Genomic DNA, 19,260 nt, shown 5'->3' with positions numbered 1-19,260 from the left:
TTTTGCCTTGCGACAGTTCACCGTCAACTTCTTATATTGTCTGAGGTTACTTCGGGGCAACTATCTATTCCCTCTCCTTCTGAATTGCGCAGTAGGTAGGAATTAGCAACTGTGGAAACGAGGTGGGAGAGATAGCCTATTGCATAACGCCAGGAGCGCCCATGCACTAAGATCTCCCGGGCGTCCTCACGCATCCTTTGGACTCTCGCCGCCCCAAGCCAGTCAAGCCCAGACTTTGCCAAAGCCGCGCGGCCGCCTCCACAGACCGAGCATGCGCGGAACAGCAAGACCCGAGCGCGAGGCGGGCTCCTGCGGATTCGAGTGACGCGTCGGCGGGCCAATCGCCGCTGTCCTTGCGTGAGGGCTTCTCTCTCAAGCAATGGGAGCCAATAAACAGGGCCTCGCATGAGCCGGGCGAGGAGCGCGCGGGGAGCCGAGGGCAGGTAGCGCTTGTCTCCCTAATGGAGAGGCGGCGCTCCTTCTTCTGCAACAGGCCATGGAGGCGTAGTAGGAGCTGGGGAAGCGGGAGAGGTGGGGCTGCGTGCGGCCGGAGGTAAGCGAATGGCGAGTAGGGCGGCGCTGGAGCGCAGTTTGCGCGCGCCCGCGCGAGCACCGCCGTCATTCCCCGGTGCTGCGTGCGCGCGTGCGTTATCGGGAGCGGAGGGGCAAACGCGTGCACAAAAGCTCCGGGTCACGGGGAGGAATTCGGGGAGCTGCTTGCCTGTGCCACATTGTTTGCTTTCAAGTACCGCCGTGCTTTTTTTCTTAAAAAAATGTTTAGGGGTACTCTCATTTTCCTACTCATATTGAAATACTGCCCCTCAGTGAGGCCAAAGTTAGATTCACAAAATGTTTAGAGGTGTGTGTACCCCTGCGCCCCCCCGGAAAAAGCACTGCAAAAATACCTCAGCATCTTCTTGCTTGCACAGAGCGCGCGGCCGTTCGTTCGTTTGCACGGCAGCCGAGGCCGAGCCACTTTGCAGTACTGTATAAACTAGGCTGCAGGCGACAAGATGCTTGGGGGGGGGGGGGGAATAAAATAAAACTTCACCTCCGCCCCACTTACAACTGGCTGGAGGAGAGGGGAAAACAAATAGGCACAAGTTTCGAACAATCTGACGCGCAGGGAGTGACTTGCAAGGTTGCTGCGGGTGAACGGGTACCGCTTTGCAGTTTGATGACCTGTGGCTCAAAAAGGCAGGCATTTGAGGTTTTTCGAGCCGCCAAGCAGACAGTTGCGCAAAGGCTAAATAACTGACGAGTGCGATTTTTGTTTTGGTGGGTTTTGTTTGCAGTGTCATGTGAGAGATACACATGACCTTAAGAACCAGTTGAGCTTTACTTCACCTTCCTTGTTTTCCTGGATGAAGTCCGAATGAAGCTGACCAAGCTTTGTTTATTTAAAACAGTGATAGTTATTCTTTTTTAAAAATGCATATTCCCAGGTTTGTTTTCCAGAAAGGAGTTGCAGTGGCAATTGTCACAGCCACGCCCCTTCTAAGGTTGTACAAGAGTCTAAGATTACACATTAATCTTATAGTTATTATTGTATTCCTAATTATTATTATTATTATGGTATTCCTATACAATAATAATAATTAGGGACATGTTGCAACAATCAATGCAGATGTACAGGTGTTGCCTTTTAGCTAGTTCTACCATAGTCGGCCAATAAAGTGAGATGAGCGCCGCAAACCCAGAGTTGGCCACGACTGGACCTAATGGTCAGGGGTCCATTTACCTTTACCATAGTCTGTGCAGATACGTGGGCCAATGATTTGGAGTGGTCCAATATCTTTCAGAGTGACTTGTGTTTCCCTAGAAGTTCCAGTGTACATAACAGAAGTTGCACACCATTCTTTTGAAACTGAAGCACCTAGTGTTTTCAGTGTTCCTAAATGCTTAGCCTTGGAGCATACTGTGGCTTAAAAACTCCCCTTTCTAGCTGATTGGGTGACTCTAAGACACTTGAGGCAGAAATAGTAACATGTCTTTGAGTGTGGACCAGTACAGTACTGTTAAGCAGTTCTGGGCCTGAGACTGTAAGAACCTGTGCTTTTTCCAATGGAGTATAATCTTGGTATTAGCATAATTCCTGCCTTGGAATAAACTTTTTGGAAAATGCATCATCGGCATGTATCCCAAAGTTTTGTCTTTGTACAATGCACGTTAAATTGTGGTGTCTCTCAGGCCAATCCAGAGGAATAAGAAACTAGAGCTTGCATCCTGGGAGGAAAAAACATACACATTTGCTGCTGGACGGCTGCCTTCTATGAGAGGTGCTGGCATTGTGTTTGGCCCAACACTTTATTTTTCTGAAAGACCCTCTCAAGAGTAGAATGTGTGCACACACACGTACACACCAGTAACTGCTGCTATAAATATGAACGAGGAACTGGGCTTTTGTGCCCTGAAACAAGTCTCTAGCCCACACCAAATTCATTGGGAAGCTGTGATAGATAACAAAAAACCCTCAATCAATCTTTATTACAGTTAAAGACCAGACAGGGTAACTCTCCCTGGGGTGACAGTAGCTGTATGAGTTCTCCACTGCCTTATAATTCATTGTCTTTCAACTGTCCTGCAAGCAAATCAGGATGAATGCTGAATAAACAGGCCATCTGGAAAAGGCCATAATTTTTCATAAAATGTACACATGCTGAAACACAACTTCTAAAGATTCAGGAGCCCTGCCTCCTCTTTTAACCATGTCACTCAACCAGTACTGCAGTTGTTATTAAAGTGCTTTATTTCTAGGGGGGAAAGGTGCTGATACTCTGGATGGAAAACTTCCTTGGGAGTCAGGAAAAACAAATACATGTAAAACAGTTGTATGTTTTACTGGAACGTCATTAAAATATTGGTATGTAGTTATTACATGGTGCGTGATAATTAAAGGACTTGCTGTAACTCTATGCCTTGTTCTGTACTCTTAATACCTGACTGTGCATGCCTATTATTGCCACAGGGTCATACCATCCACGATTCTGCCGGGACATGGGCTCACGCCTCCTTTCCCAAGCCCAGGAAGCATTTTCCCAGCTTAGGGAAGGAGGCGCGGTGCTCTGACGGGATCCAAGAGGCCTCCTGCCTCCTTCCCTTACAAAAAAGGTGGCAATACTGTGTACCGTTGTGTACTGCCAGGGAAAAAAAGCATTGGTTGCATTGTCTAATTATGTTTTTCAAGACAGAAAAACAGAAACCAAAATTGCAAAGCAGGAAAATGGATAAAATGACACAGTAGGTTGTTGGCATGTGTCTGTTTTGAGAGACAATGGAGTGCACCTCCGGGGTGAAGTCAAACTGTTGCATTTGCTGCACCAAAGTGACCTCCCTGAGGCACAAGCCTGGGCATTGTGTATGGAGGTCCTGTGCTGCCCAGATGACAAGACCCTCCTCTCGGCCTCACTGATATGGCCCAAAGGAAAGCAGTTTGGCTCCAGTTTGGCTGCAGGAGTTGCAAGAAGGAGGCGTACAAGGCCATCCAACCATCTTAGGGACTCCTTTTCTTTTCCTGAAGATACCGCACAAGGCAGCGGAAGTTTAGGGCCAGAGTTTTCCTTATCCTAGCTAGGGTACCTTCCCAGGTTGATGAGCCCCATCTGCCCCCTCACTTCCCCCTACAGCATGAGCAGAAACCACCTACCTTCTTGACTGTTAGACTCACTATTACTCTTGTCTGCTCAATCCGCTGGAGCCTGTCTTCACATGCAGTGGAAGTCCATAACTCACCAAGGGTTTGAAAGCCATCAGCTGCCCTCATCTGGATTAGCCGGCCAGTCGGAGCCATTTCCTGGGGAGCGACCCCTATTGCACGCTGACAACTTCTGGAAGTCACAGGTGAGAGCTGAGTGCAGGGTGGGGACCAAAGGTGATAAACTACCTCAGAAGGAGCATGATGTGTCTGCCACCAGAGGTACTACATTCCATATACCCCAAACCCAGTAGAAGTTATTAAAAAAATATAACTCCCTTGTGCTAAACTCATTTGAAAACCCCATCTTAGCAGTGTAGGTTAGAGCAAATGTGAGTCAGAGCATGTTAAATGGCTCTTTCATAATTTAACAAGGAATTACAGAAGATCCGCCCCTTCTGGTAACAGCGCACCAAACCATCAGGGTTGCAGTGTTTTTTATTGCTTGACTCATCACCTGTTGTGGGACTGCAGGTGTGCAGGTACCTTCCCAGTTTGATGAGCCAGTTTGATGTCCTTTCCAGAAGACTGATACATTCTTTTCTTTCTGAAACAGAATTAAAACTCAGATTCAAGCATGAAGAAATTTATGGTAGTGGAACCTGTGGTTGCCTTGTTCATGTTTTTATATTCCATGCCGTTGATGCAGCAGTATGTGTATCGGAAGCTCTGGGAGGAGACCACCAATTCCACCTTCGATAATGACAACGCTTCTCATTGCCATGTGAACCAAAGCGATCCAACTTTCTTGAAGCAAAAGGTAAGCTCAGAGTTCTCCTTGGGTGCATACCAGGCATAGTTAAATGGACAGCACAAGTCTACTGATTTCTATCCAGAAAGCTCCTACTCTCATTTTCTTGGGAGTAATCTTTACTGAACTCAATGGGTTTGGTGTAAACATCTGAGTTCACACTGGGTAAACTCTGAGTAAACATCTGTAGGATTGGACTGCTGGTCTCTATCTCTGTGAGAGATTTATGCTCTTAAGTTCCACAAACTTTAATGAAAAATTTAAAATGCATATGTTTGGGTTGTGCCCACTGGGAGAGAGCGTTGCAAAGAAAACGTCACTTGAGCCAAGGATACACAAGACCCTCTTTTGAGTTAAATGACACAGTCAATGAATTGTCAGCTGCTAGAATAGTCAGAGCTGGGAGGACCAGGTGCAAAAAAGGACGGGGTTCTGGCAGCTTTAAGAGGGTGTTTCAGTAGGCTCACCAACTGAACTTTGTGTGGACTCTTCAAATGTAGTCCCTTTTGTCAGAGCTTTTCAAGAATGGTTGCTGATGGTGCACCAGCCTAAGCTGGACAAAAGCACCCCTGGCCACAGTACTCTTTGGACATCTTCATCCAGGAGTACTGCCAGACTGCAACCTGATTTCTCAGGAGGAGGGCTACCCCATCCAAGGCGGGCTGAACTTTAAAAACAGAGAAGTTGTATATCTCCAACTCACTGATTGCCTTAGAAACTTGAATATGGTCAGTGTTGGTCACTCGTTTTAGGGATGGTTCAAGATCAAGGATTTTAAAGGAGCATTTTTAAGAAGGCTTCCTAGCAATTTGCATTCAAATATCTTTTGTACTGTATTAGAACTGGATTCATGTTTAATTACAAAGAAGCTCGGAATTCATTAGACCAGACTGTAGTGCTTCCTGATGGCTGGCCTGCTTGAACAAATATCTTTATAGCTAAAGTGGGGGATCTTACACTGATACGGTGGTGCCTTGGTTCTCGAACTTAATCCATTCCAGGAGTCTGTTCGAAAACCAGGGCGCAGCTTCCGGTTGGCTGCAGGAGCTTCCTGCACTCAATCGGGAACCGTATCGGACGTTCGGCTTCCAAAAAACGTTCGCAAACTAGTACACTCACTTCTGGATTTGCGGCGTTCGAGAGCCGATTTGTTCTACAGCTAAGGTACCACTGTACACTGTTTAGTATGCAGTGCAGGCATCTTGCTTGCTAGACTGGTTGCAGATTGTGGAAAATGCTTTCATTAATAATAGGGTTTACCAGCAGTGCTCCCTTCCTTGCATCTTGTTTTGCCTCACAATGCTGTCCCTTAATTTAATCTATATATAAGTTGAGGACTCCTCCCTGTTTAAGTTTTTGTTGTAAGTTCTATTTATTTGCTTCACAAACTGTGCCCTAAACGTATCTTCAGATTTTAGACTTGTGGGCCAAATCTTCAGCTAGCGTCACAGTGTAATACTTCATTGGCTTTGCTGAAACTAAGCTGCTTTTAATCCAGGTGCTTCTCAATTACTTTCTTGTGCACCTGACTTAAGTAGTGGAGTGTTGTGTTTAATTTATATACAGCATATGTTTTGGTAACTCCCTCATTATCTGGAATGATCAGCATGTACCTCATGTGAAAAACATGGCTGTGTGCAGCCCAAGCTGACGTGGCAAAGTCCTATTGACTTCTTTAAATAAGTGCATTCAAGGCTCATGGTTTTTTCCTCTGGATTGCACACAACGTCAAGCACTAGGGTCATCTTGTACCAGCTGGGATTCTTGCAACATTTGCTTAGTGTTGGGCCTTCTGCCTCTCCTCCCCGCTACTCCATCTAGACAGAGCATTGCCATGTTATCGTCTTGCCCAGAGGAAGTTAAAGGTCCTTTTGTGTTAAGAAAGTCTTCAAACAGAAAAGCAACAACACGATCATAGGAAACAACAGTCCTGCGGCTTTGGGTGGGGCCCCCCTCTTGAGTCTGCTGAGTGAGGGGGACCTGGACATCTGCCCCAAGGTCCTACTCTGTCTCTCAGAACAGACACATCAAGCGTATCTTCAGTTGGCAAGTGTTTTTCTGCCACTCTCAAGAAGAGAGAATCGTTTACAGAAGGGCCGAAAGGTCACAAAATGCAAGAGGCATAGTCTGCAACATTTCTGCGCAAAGTTCAAGTGTGTGCGAGATAACCTCTGTGCTTTCTTTGCTTGTCAGTGCTTTCTCTGTGAGCTTGATACATTTGAGCTTTGCACAGAAATGTAATGGGCACCTTGCATTTTGTGGCATTTCAACCCGGTGATTTATAATTCTTCTCCCGTCTGTAAATAGATACACAGGTACAGGTACAGCTTCGACTGGCATTTCACGCTCTGGGTGATGTAAAATCCAGTCCACAAAATCTTATGCTGCTGTAAATGTGTTGAAATCATATCCACACCATTTAAAGCAGACACCTTCCACCAAAGAATCCTGGGAACTGTAGCTTGTTAAGGGTCCTGGGAATTGTAGCTCTGTGAGGGTGAACTACAGTTCCCATGATTCTTCTGGGAAAACCTTGTGTTTGAAATGTATGGTGTGAATGTGACCTAAAACGGTACTTCAGGGCTCTTTTGTGTCTGTGGTTGCTTGGGCTGATCAAAATTTGGCCTTCCCTCTGCACACTTTCTCCTACATGCATGCATGTTGAGGTATGAAAGAGGGAAAGACGATGATGTTTTAAATAATAATTTATGTACTGCTCATATACAAAAATGGCTTGTAAGTGGTTTGCAACTATAAAACCAATTATAAAATCCATACATAATTAAAATACACTAACAATTCCACCGTAGCATTAAAACATCTTTAATTAAAATATGCCACAAGCCCGTTATAATAAATCATAATACTGTAATAAATTTTTATTTATACCCCACCCTTCCCAGTTTAAAAACTGGGCTCAGGACGGCTAACAGCAAATATGAAGAATTGATTAAAATGTGACTTAAAAACAGCATAAAACAGCATAGAATACAACATAAAATGCAGTATCAATATCAATAAAATCCAAAAATTATGGGGTCGTTTTTGGAAAGAAAATAAAGTTAGAAAGCATGACAATTGAAACAACTGAAAAAAACAGTAGGATCAAGTTTAAGTTCAGGTGTGTCTTCAAGAGCCAGTGGAATGCCAATACTGATGGCACCTTGGTATTTCAGCAGGGAGGGCACTCCACGACACACTGGTTCCACGCTTGCCTCCATGTTATCGCAAGCCATTAACAATCAGTTATTACACAGGTTTGCATTTACGGATTTACAATCCGCTCCTTTATATTAAATCTGTTTATTTTCTTCTTTCAGGAAGTCCAAGAAAAGATGTCTATTTTTATCTTGAAAACAGACCTGTGTGCAGGTGCCCTCAGCATTTTGGTAGCCTTTGTCGTCGTAGCAAATGGAGAACGCTGGGGGCGCAAAGTATCGCTGGTTCTTCCTATGGTGGGCTGTCTCGTGAGCAGCATCTTCCTCTGCGCTATATCCTATTTCTCGCTGCCCCTCTCTCTCCTTTTCATTTCGGCCTTCGTTACTGGGCTGTTTGGAAGCATAGCAACCTTCCTTGGCGGTGCCTTTGCCTTCATCGCTGACCTTTGCGAGAATGAGAAGCAGAATACCATCCGAATAGCAGTGATCGACTTCATCCTTGGAGTGTTCTCTGGATTGGGAGGACTGTCTTCAGGCTACATTTTAAAAGCTTTGGGCTTTACCTGGACATACGTGATGATTTCACTGCTTCAGGTGGTCAACATTTTGTACGTTATGTGTTTCTTGGATGACACGGTCCGGGTATCTGAGGTTGAGCCAAAGTCTCTGAAAGAAAAGCTCAAGGAAACCTTTTCTGGAGTTTATGACTTATTTCGGAATTCTTCCTGTAGGAAGCGGACTCTGATCACATTGCTGCTTTGTACATTCATGACTTACTTGTTCACAATGATCGGCGCGCTTTCTCTTTACACCATCTATGAACTGAACGCCCCGCTCTGCTGGAATGCCATCTACATAGGATACGGCTCGGCTGCATCTACTGCTGTCTCTCTGATTGGCTTTTTAGGAATCCTTGTCCTTGTCAAGTACCTAAAGGACTTTTACCTTGTTTACCTCGGGATCTTCTCTTACGTAGGAGGAGCCGTCATGGCTGCCTTTGCCACCACTACGTTGCTGATGTTTTTAGGTGAGTTCAGTACCAGACCGGTGAAAATTCAGAACTTTTGGTAAGAATGCTGGTTATGTAGACGTTTTGAAAACAAGTGGTGCTCACAACCATGAAGAATAATTTCTGGACTACATTATTTTCAAAAATATATGCAATTTTATAGACATCCCTTGGTTTGAGAACTGCACCACAAAATTCAGAAAAGTATGAATTTTGAAATACATTTGCATTTCGGTTTGCATATTGTTTCAGGTTAGGTTCACATTAATCCTTACCAAACCATTGAAAGCCCACTGAAATAGACTTGAGTAACTTAAATGCATCTATTTTAGTGGATCTTCTCAGAGTATGACTTAGTTGGAGACAACCCTATATGACTATCAAAATATCTTGGCTGTTTTCTTTTGCTTTGTTGTATTTTACAGTACAGCTTCATCTATTTCAGTCTCCTATTCATAATATTGCTGGCTTGTGTGTTTTACAGTGAGAGTGCCTTCCCTGCTACTTGCTATGCCCATTCCAGTCCTTCGATCCATGTTGTCCAAATTAGTTCTTCCTAATGAACAAGGTGAGTTGAAGTTGTGAAAGGATAGGTCACGATTGTTATGTCATAAATTACAAAGGGAGTTAGGAGGTGTTGGGTGGATTTGTCAGTTTTATTTTATATTGTTATTTATTATTTGGGGCTTTTACAAAATAAAATAGGTTAACCCTATTAATAAGTTGCATGAATAGTTTAAGTAACACTCTGGAATGCCACCCTGGAATCTTCTGAGAAAAGGCGGTTGAGAAATGTTTCAAATAAATGGAGAAAAGCACAAGTGTTTTATTTTAATTTTTTGTGTTTTCTTGTTTTGACAGGAGCTATATTTGCTTGCATCGCCTGCTTAGAGGTCGTGATGGGGACTCTTGGACTTGTCACGTTCAATAGTCTTTATGCTGCCACTGTGGGCTGGTTTCCAGGCTTCTGCTTCCTCTTCTCAGCTGGCCTTTGCATAATTCCGCTGATCACACTGAGGTTGTATACCTATTACTCCTCTGGCTAGTGCCAAAAGCAAAGCTATTTATTACATTGCACTTATAGCCCACCTTTTCCTCTAAGGAACTCCAGGTGGTCTACGTGGTTCTCCCCCTCCCTCTTTCAGTAACCTTTCGAGGTAGGTTTAGAGTTAGAGACAGCGACTGGCCCAACATGACCCAGAGAGATGCATATGAAACAAGTGCTCCTCTGTTGAGCTACCACCCCTCCACCGGTGCATCCTTAGGTGCATTATAAAAATCTCCAGCATCACTACCTCGTATATTATCAAGTATTGAGATCTGGTAACAGTATTTTTTCTTTATTGTTTTTCATCCTCACTGACTTTTTTCCTTTCTTTTTTCTCTCACTCTTATCCTTTTATGAATGAAATTCTTGTAATGAAATATCAATTAAAGAATTAAGTACAGTGGTACCTTGGCTCTCGAACTTAATCTGTTCCGGGAGTCCCGGAACCGTTCAAAAACCAAGGCGCGGCTTCCGATTGGCTGCTGGAGCTTCCTGCACTCAAGCAGAAGCCGCGTCGGGCGTTTGGCTTCCGAGAAAAGTTCGCGAACCGGAACACTTACTTCCGGGTTTGCAGCATTCGGGAGCCGATTTGTTCGACAACTAAGCCGTTCGAGAACCAAGGTACCAGTGTATTGAGTACTGTAAAGTACTGGTAAAGTATTTAGGTGGTGTTTGACTAGCCTTTAAACAGTTGGCCCATTGAAATGAACATGACTAAGTGAGACTCATCCATTTCAATAGGTCCACTCTCAGTAGTTGAATGTCACCCTTTGACTTGAACAAAGGAGACCAACCAACGCCACATTTTTTTCTCAGTACAAGACTTTTCCCGGTCAAAACTTCATTCCAGGGTGTTTGTGAGGGTTAAAAGGGAATAATCCCATCTGAGCTACTTGGAAGATGGGCTGAGTACAAATGTAATAATAGATCAGTAAAAGAATGGTCAGGAAGGGGTGTATCGCTGACAAAAGTCTACCCGTCAGGACAAGAGTATTTGCTGGAAGTTCGTGAAAAAGAATGCGAAACGCAGGCTAAATATTTCCTGCTATGCTGATTTCCCAACAGTGCCTTGACTTTGCCACATACCTAAAGTGTTAGGGTGGACACAGACATAACATTTAAAATAGTGGTCACAGTGCGTCCTTCTCCCTGCAGTATGGAACTTGCCTTAAACATGTATACAGTGGTACCTTGGTTTTCAAACAGAATGCAATCCGGGAGTCTATCCGACTCCCGGAACCGTTTGGAAACCAAAGCATGGCTTCCCATTGGCTGCAGGAGCTTCTTGCAGCCCATCGGAAGCCATGCTGGATGTTCGGCTTCCGAAAACAGTTCGAAAACCGGAATGCTTACTTCCAAGTTTCGATTGTTTGGGAGCCGATTTGTTCGGGAGCCAAGGCGTTCGGCTTCCAAGGTACGACTGTACCAGCAAGTAAAATGCTGTTTCAGCTGTCCATCCTTTGCTTTCCTTTGTGTTTCACATTCTAGAGATTGGCAAAGGGGAGGTGCATAGGTAAATGCCATGGATTTTCACCAATAGGAATTCTCCTTGGCCAGCTTTTCCCCAGCTCAAACTGAACCATGCTGAAAATTTGCAGAAGTGTTGTTCTTCTACACACGTCCTGGGATAAAGGAGAAGCTATTTTGGGCTGGCAAGGTTGCTTCCAAACTGCTTTAGCTGCTCTTAGAATGCTCCACCTGCCTTTGCTCTTAATCTTAAAGCTGGCATGACAGGTGTTTCCTTCAAAAGGTTAAGAAGACTATCCATTTCAGGTTGCATACAGGGAGGTATTGTCACAACCTTACTGAATACGCCACATGGACCTTTTTCATTGCAGTGTATGACAGCTTTATGATTTCTGTACATTTTCAGTTGACTTAGTACAGTGTGTTCCGCATCTCCTCTTTAAAACGTCTTATCTCTTTCTCCCAGCTGGTTTCTGTATGCCACTTGGCATGAATATCACTTTGCACTACTTATAAATGAAGAAGACTCCCTTGGGGAGAATGCTGACAGCTGAACAGAGAATTTGTCTAAAGGCTAGCCCTCCTCTCCTGTTCTTCTATCATGGCCATACCTGTTGACTCTTATTGGCACAGCTAAAGAAGGATCTGATGTGTCCGTTCTTAGATCTCTACAAGAAATGACCATCCCAGGTTTGCTGCTGTCCTTGATGGTACATAGGATGCTGCGCAAAGCGGTAGCAGGGAAGAGAGTCATGAATGGTGCTTTCAGTCTGTTGCTATGCTGGGGTGGGATTCAATCACAAACTGGCAAATTTGCAATGACAGTTGATTGGGAGGTTTTGCGCAACAAACCTGCTTTCTCAAAACATCAGGCTTTTTTGCAGTAAGGAAAGTGATGGGGAAATGGACTGGAAAGGATAGGGTTGCTGGACACAACATTGTCTAGCATCTTCACGAACAAATCAGGGTGAATGCTCACTAAATAGCCAATGTAGCAAACAGATCAGGAATGAATGCTCAGTAAACAAATTGTCTGGAAGCACCCAAAGCACTGCCTTGGTTGAGCTGTTTCAAAGGCAATTGGCAATTGGCCGGTGCTGAAACAGGAGTGATGTCAGAACTGGGATCAGGCCCTTGATGTCTTGGTGCACCTGCGCATGGCTGTTAATGTTTCAGTGCAATCAGTAGCAGATAGTGGGTGCTGCTGCTCACCTGAACTCAGGTTGGTTGTCACTTCTGCTTACTGGAAAGGGCAAGGCGTCACCGTGTTTGGACACATTTCTGTTCTCTCATCATTTTGAAATGCCCTGCCTTTGAGTTTCGGAATTCTGTGACTCCTGTATTAACCAGACTTTCTTGTGTACACCAGTAAGTCTGTGATGCATACCTGCTTGCAGGAAGTGGACTACTCCCTCAGCAAGGAAATGATGCACTTATTTTGCATGCAGTGCAATCTTATGTGTGGCTATTGAGAAATAAGCCCATTGGGTTCAGTAGAACTTACCTACAGGGTTGAACTATTATACAGTCGCAGCTTGGTTTTCGAACAGAATGCATTCCGGAAGCCCGTTCGATTTCCAAAACATTTGGAAACCAAGGCGTGGCTTCCAATAGCAGAAGCCGCATCAGATGTTCGGCTTCCAAAAAAAGTTCAGAAACCAGAACACTCACTTCTGGGTTTCGATCGTTCGGGAGCCAAAACGTACAAGTACCAAGGCGTTTGAAAACCAAGGTACGACTGTATATTGATATGTAAATTAAATTATCTACTCTTGCAACAGGAAGGTCGTGTTTGTGTTGCAGAGGGAGTTAAGAATCACAGGATGGGTGAAGTGCTGTCAACACACCCTGTTTGAGCAATTGCATGGATAAGCTGTGGAGGTCCTACATAGCTTCCCCAATTTTTGTGTGACCACATATGCAAGCAAGCCCTGTGGCCAGACAAGCTTAAGAAAATGCAGAAACTGAGCCAATTATTTTTAAAATAATTCTGAACAAACCTGATTCTTCTTTACACAGAGGACAGGCAGGTGCCTTGAATGCAGACAGTCTATAACAATGATTGGCAATCTTTGCTTGGAATCTAAGGTAACTTAAGGAACATAATGGAAAAAAGGCTCCCATCTCCTGTTCCACCTCTGTAGCCACCTGACCCTAACCCTAACCCCCTGAAAAAAGCCACTCTGAAAGGTTATGTCTCCCTCCCGAATCATGTAGGATGGGATTCTAAGGGCTATTGGGAGAGCTGGAGAATCAATTGGAATTGGGCTTGGATCCTAAGTTAAAGAAGTTTATGGAAAGAAAGGTTCCATTCTGTTCTTCCACCCAACAGCTCCCCACACCCTGTTCCCCGTTGTTCCGAAAGGGCCACCAAACCTCTGCAGAGGCTTTCACGAAGACAGAGGAGAAGAGAGGAGGGGGCAGCCAATTCCACGAACTTCCATAAGTTAACCTATTTTATGATGCATACAATTGTATAAAATGCCACTGTGATTTATCTTGCACTATTTTCCTTAAATTGTTCTACTGGGCCTAAGAATGGGCGAGTCTTTCAATTTCAACATCAGTTTGCAAATTCTTTCATTTTAAAAAAAGGTCAGCATTTTAGTACAAATTTCTCCTACATGCACATTGTTGTACGCAATGTTTTTGCAAGTAGTATCCACTAATATAATGCATTTTTATGCACACTTTACCTAATTTGTATGAATTGCTTGATTAGAGATCTGCATTGCAAAATTCAAAGAAGTCTGAATTTCACAAGATGACTGTATTTGGTTCATATATTTTCAGGAGTTAGGAAGATTCGCCTTTAAATGTGAACCAAATCCCTCATTAGCTTGGCCTACCAATGCACTTAGGTATACAAAAGTGAGGATTAATCAGCAATGTTTACTGTATGCTGTGCCCCCCCCCCCAACAGCACTTTCTACAGCGGATAAAAGATTTGTTGTAAACAAAACAAAAAAGACCCTAATGTAATTGTATATTTTGTTTAAGGATTGACTTGTTAAATTATTAGGTAGTGTTTCAATTGGTTCATTTGATAGGGTCGGTTCACATGAAAACGAAGAGCAAGACCTTGCATGCCGTTCAGGATAAGCATGTTGAACCTGTGAAGCCTGCAATGCAAAATGTAGCTGCCTGCAGGGTAGACACTACGTAATGTTTTGGGCTGCATTTCAACACAGGATAAGGTGTGCTTAAAGCTCTTTTGAAATAACTGGATTTAAAGCTCCTATCCCGAGCACAAGTGGGCTACCTGTTTGGGTCTCACATGGCCCTTCCTCAATGTGGAACCCCAGAGTCTGCCATACCTGCCGCCGCCACCACCATTGGGTGGGGCAGCAGGCAGGCATTCCTGCTTGTGTGTGGGTCAGGCATAGTGTGCCACAGATATAGAGTGGTGCTTTGGAACTCTATTCTTGGCCCACACTCTGTGGTTTGGTTGCGTGTGTAGGAATGCTGGCCATTTTTCAAACCTCTGGTAGTGCCGATTGCACTCTCCAGTGATGGCCGGGGTGGTTCTGCCAGTGAAATAGTTACAACACAGAGAAAGGCAGGAGCAGAACAGGCTGGTTGGCTAGATGGGGGGGGGGGGGAATGGGGAGGTGGAAGTCTGCGTGCATGCGCGCCAGCCAAGTAAGGGGAACTTTGCAAGTGAAGGAATATGTGTTTTTGTGAGTGAGAGGATGAATGATGGTTGAATGAAGAGAAAGGAAGAGAGAGAGAGAGAAGTGCTGCCCACCTCCCCACACTTTTGGACCACATTCCAATGGTGGACAGTTTCCCCCTAAGCGGAGATGGCCCTAAACCCCCCAAAAACTTTCTCATCTTCTTGCTGGAAAAAAAGCCTTGTCAATAATGTTTTCAAAATCAATAAGCTTAATTTTGTCTCTCCTTGAGCCCTTTAACATTTTTCTCCCATCTGGTCTGGAGAATCTTTCTCATTTCTTTTTACAACTCTTTTGAGCTCCTGTGATGGAACCAGAGCTGTGCATCTAATTAGTTCACAGTTAATGTGCTGTAAAGTGTAATTTTGCACTTTTCATCTTCGGAGTGCTTGGCAAATATGTAAGTCATTAATCTTCTCGATGCTGCTCTGAGGCAGGTACTCTTTGCCAACTTCACCTTCCACCTCTGGGTGGGCAACCTTTTAATATCGAACTTGTCTTAGGGCCACAGAGCAAATTAATATTAGGGATTGAGATGATAAAACTGCTTCTGCCACTTGGGTTTATATGCTCTATAATGACAGTATGTATAGAGAATGCCATTCAATGGCATCTCTCCCCCCCCCAACATAAAATATGTTGTTAGCAACACCTGGCGAGTTTTTCATATCGCTAACATTTAGGATGTTATTTCCCCGCTTGCCATATATTGCTTTGCGGTATCATGAAGCGCTGAGGTGCTTTCATGCTGATGGTTTTATGAGAGTTCCTTAGTGACTTCTAATGCTCCCTCTCAGTCTCTGTGATCCACACACCCCTCTCCCCCATAGATCAAATTAGATGTCCATGGGAAGATTGTGATATGTCTCTGAAAGGGTTTTTAATGAACCCTGACTGCCGTCAGGAGTGAGGAAACAGCGGGGGGTGGGGGTGGGGGTGGGGGGCAGCACTTCTCTTTCCTGCAGTTTGCCCACTCAGAATTTATTTCCCCCAGTTGCTTATCTCCCTGTGAGGGAAAAATACCTGGGGACTCATCCATTCAGGTGGTTTATACAATGTGTGCTGTTGGAATGATGTTTTATGTTCTTTGGGGGGGGGGGGGTTGTGTCCATGATATTGCTGTGCTTTATTTTAATGAACTAACATTCATTAATTTGGGGAACCTTTGGGTTGAAAGCTTGGCTATAAATCCAATTAGTAATAATAACATCTTTTCCTACCCTCTTCCTTCACTCAGACTGCAGCCTTACCTAGCAAATTCCATTTTTTAAAAGTCAGGAGACTGATTGATGTTATCTCCTATGTAATGTCTGCTACACCCCACCCCACCCCGATCGTGAAGTTTGCAGATTGTTTGGGGTCATAATTGACTACACTGTAAATAGCATTTTGGGAGCTTTGGAAGCGTGGGAAATGAGCAGCGGACTGGGCACTCTTTCCTCAGCCCAATGTACCCAATTGCCCCCTCTTCCACATCTCTGTATTTCTTAATTTGTGTATGTGGCCGCCATAGTACATTTGTTGGATGGAGGGTAGGATTTGTACAGTAGCTATAATAAACAGGAGTTTGGAAGGTGGGGGAGCAAGGAGGAAGCTTTCCAAATGTTGCTGCTTTGGTAGTCGACCATTATTAATGATGTCCACTAACTGGACCTGTCTACCAAAGTGTCAGGGGAGGCAAGCTGTGGCCTTGCTTCCTACTGGACTATGGAGATGCTCAGAAGCAGTGAGAATCTTACTTCCTCTTGCATCTGAGTGTTTCCAAAGCTTGGCATGAACCAAGTGGCCGACTTCTCTTTTCCAAGTACATGTGCCAGAGAGATATTGGGGAGAGGGCCAGGCTGATTCTTCCACACAGCATGAAGCAAAATGCTGCTCCTGGCTTTTGAGGCCCCCTAGTTGTGTGGAGAACTTGTGGGGGGGGGGAGGGTCTCATCTAGCAGTAATTCATTTTATGGGCACCACTTTGATTGACGATATGGAAATTTAATACAGTGTGTGGCCCCAGGTTCTGTGATGAAGTGCTCTTGTGGCCCACTTGGTCTGAGTTGAAACAAACAAACAAACAAAATCCTTCTAGTAGCATCTTAGAGACCAACTAAGTTTGTTATTGGTATGAGCTTTGGTATGCATGCACACATCTTCAGACGCACACGAAAGCTCATACCAATAACAAACTTAGTTGGTCTCTATGGTGCTACTGGAAGGATTTTTGTTTATTTGTTTCGACTATGGCAGACCAACACAGCTAGCTACCTGTAACTTGGTCTGAGTTGTTGGACCACCTTGCTTTAGGGTAACCCTTAGATTGCCCCTTTACGTTGCCCACTTGGTGTCCTGTAGATGTTTTAGACTACAGCTCTTCATCCTCAGCTCCAGCACATGTGGAGAGCAGGTTGGCGAAAGCTGCCACAGACAGCTATGGAACAAAAGAAAGGACTGCATTTTCTTCGAACCACCAGCAGCAGCAAGACTGCAAGCTTGCTGGAGAGATACTGCACTGAAGCTGACTGTTGTGGCTTAAGACAGGCTCTGTAATAACGCCTGGCACTAATTACTCAGGACAAAGTTGCTTTGTCAAAGTTAATAGCTGCTTGGGTGGAAATGGTAATAACAATTCACTGACCAGATAACTTTCACTTTCCTCCTTTTGTGAGAGGTTGTCTTATTGCTGTTAGCAAAAGCAGCCCTCCACCCAAGGAGTCTGGGCCTGGAGTTGGCTTCACATTAACTCAAAGTGAAAGTTCATGAGAAGTTCTGTTATCTTGATCTGATAGCGCACAGAGTGAACAAGAAAGTATTTTATCTGAAATGGCCTTCTCCAAGTTGGTGCCCCCCAGGTGCTTTGTATTCCAGCTCCCATCATCCCTGACCACTGGCCATGCTTCCTGAGGCTAATGGGAGTTGTCGCTTGAAACATCTAGAAAGCACTAGGTTGGCAGGAGGCTACTGCTAATGCATCTAGTTAAGGAACTGATCATTTGGCTAAAGATCAGAAAATGTGTGCTTATGGGGGGAGATTTATAAAAAGAGCATAAGAACAAGCAATTGCTTTTAGACTAGTGTAATTGTAGTAGCTTACTGCAAAGAATCTTGGGAATTAAAATATGCTGAGCATATTCAGATCTGTATTCTTCATAAAACTAGCCCTCAGGATTTCCTAAGGAAACCAAATGATTTAGCAATCCTATTGTCTACTCAGAAGTAAGGCACATTGACTTCAGTGAGACTTATTCACAGGTATAGGTGCATAAGAATGCAGCCTTAAACCGATCTGTATCTGTAGTGTGCAGACACTCAAAACTGTATGGAACTGGAAGTTTTTATACAATGGTTGCCCAAGTTAATCTTTGCACTGATTCTGGCTCTAAGACTGAGCTGCCTTGGGAGTGTGTGTTTTGCAATAATCATGACAATATTTGCACTACTTTCCTTGACTGACTTTTATTTGTGTGTATAATGTATACTGAATGAAAATATTGAGATAAATAAAACATTTTTGAACGACATCTGTATCAGTGCTTCTTAAAACAATTATTTCACATATAATCAAGTCTCTAGAAAGAAACATGGCAATTCAAGCTGCTTATGATAGAACAAGTTTATCTAAAAAATGAGTCAGTTTAAGCAAAATTAGTGTAGATTAAGAGGGGAAACGATTATATTATACATTAATTTACATGCCAGTAAATCCATTTTTAGAATTTACGTCTCAGAAGTCAAGAAAGAATGACATTTAGTTGTCTGGTTTTGAAATGGACAAGCAAAGAGCAACTTGTTTAGGGTCAAAGATCACATTAGAATATCACAGACCAGTGTAGTGTTATCACATTCAGGTGCTTGTGATTACAACCGAAACTGAACTTGTAAGCTGGTTGTTTTTACTAAAATATTTTAGTGCCATGAAGCCGAACCATAACATAGTAACAAACAGCCTGCTGGATTAGACTGGTGGCCTATCTAGCACAGCATCACAGTGGCCAACCAGATGCCTATGGGATATGCACAAGCAGGTTCTGAGTGCAATAGTACACTCCTCTCTTTGTAGATTTTAGCAACTGATATTCAGAAGCATGCCACCTGACTGCACAAAAGCTATAATAACAAGATTAGAAGCTGAGAAGGCTTTAATCTTCCAACCAGAGCAAGAGGCGGAAAAGCATTCCCAAGAACCTACTGGTGAGTAAGAAAGAGGAGCTAGAGGATTCTAGGATTGGTAATTCTTCACTTACTTTGGTACCAGAGGTTTGCCTGGTACCTGTGCTACCAAAACTCAGGAATTTGGGCCTTCATGGTTGGATTTTCTGCCCTTTGCTTTTAGTGTTCCAACTTTCAGTTGCATGTGGAAGGATATTTTCATTGTTGGTTGATTGCTATGAACACTCTTGGTATTACAGGTTTATTTTAAAAATTATTTATTGAATGTATTTTTACTTTCTCTTTGAGATTCTCCGGTAAA

The 19,260-nt window shown here is 43.8% G+C and overlaps 1 protein-coding gene across 4 annotated transcripts; it reads left to right on the top strand.

The window, feature by feature from the left end:
* The first annotated feature begins 380 nt into the window (after positions 1 to 380).
* On the top strand, positions 381 to 18,310 carry SLC46A3 (solute carrier family 46 member 3). 4 transcript variants are annotated; one of them, XM_081004169.1, is made up of 6 exons: positions 381 to 553; positions 3,698 to 4,454; positions 7,766 to 8,630; positions 9,097 to 9,180; positions 9,474 to 9,630; positions 11,594 to 18,310. In XM_081004169.1, the coding sequence occupies exons 2-6, from the start codon at positions 4,272 to 4,274 to the stop codon at positions 11,679 to 11,681; spliced, it is 1,377 nt and encodes a 458-aa protein (XP_080860295.1). In that variant the 5' UTR covers positions 381 to 553; positions 3,698 to 4,271; the 3' UTR covers positions 11,682 to 18,310. The 4 variants fall into 4 exon arrangements, with proteins under 4 accessions (XP_080860295.1, XP_080860294.1, XP_080860292.1 ...); XM_081004168.1 differs by having other exon boundaries at positions 3,627 to 4,454; XM_081004166.1 differs by lacking the exon at positions 381 to 553 and adding an exon at positions 560 to 783 and having other exon boundaries at positions 860 to 4,454.
* Positions 18,311 to 19,260: the final 950 nt, after the last annotated feature.

The sequence above is a fragment of the Podarcis pityusensis genome (genome assembly GCF_964106645.2).
Source record: "Podarcis pityusensis genome assembly, chromosome: 4".
Classification (NCBI taxonomy): domain Eukaryota; kingdom Metazoa; phylum Chordata; class Lepidosauria; order Squamata; family Lacertidae; genus Podarcis; species Podarcis pityusensis.
The sequence above is the reverse complement of the archived record's forward strand: the minus strand, read 5'-3'. Positions and strand labels throughout refer to the sequence as shown.

What these genes read in the sequence shown, in the direction of transcription:
- SLC46A3 (XM_081004169.1), top strand. Translation starts at nt 4,272, where the DNA reads ATGAAGAAATTTATGGTAGTGGAACCTGTGGTTGCCTTGTTCATGTTT. An exon ending in CAACTTTCTTGAAGCAAAAG is followed by an intron (nt 4,455 to 7,765) that starts GTAAGCTCAGAG and finishes TTCTTCTTTCAG; the next exon opens with GAAGTCCAAGAAAAGATGTC. An exon ending in AGTTCTTCCTAATGAACAAG is followed by an intron (nt 9,181 to 9,473) that starts GTGAGTTGAAGT and finishes TTGTTTTGACAG; the next exon opens with GAGCTATATTTGCTTGCATC.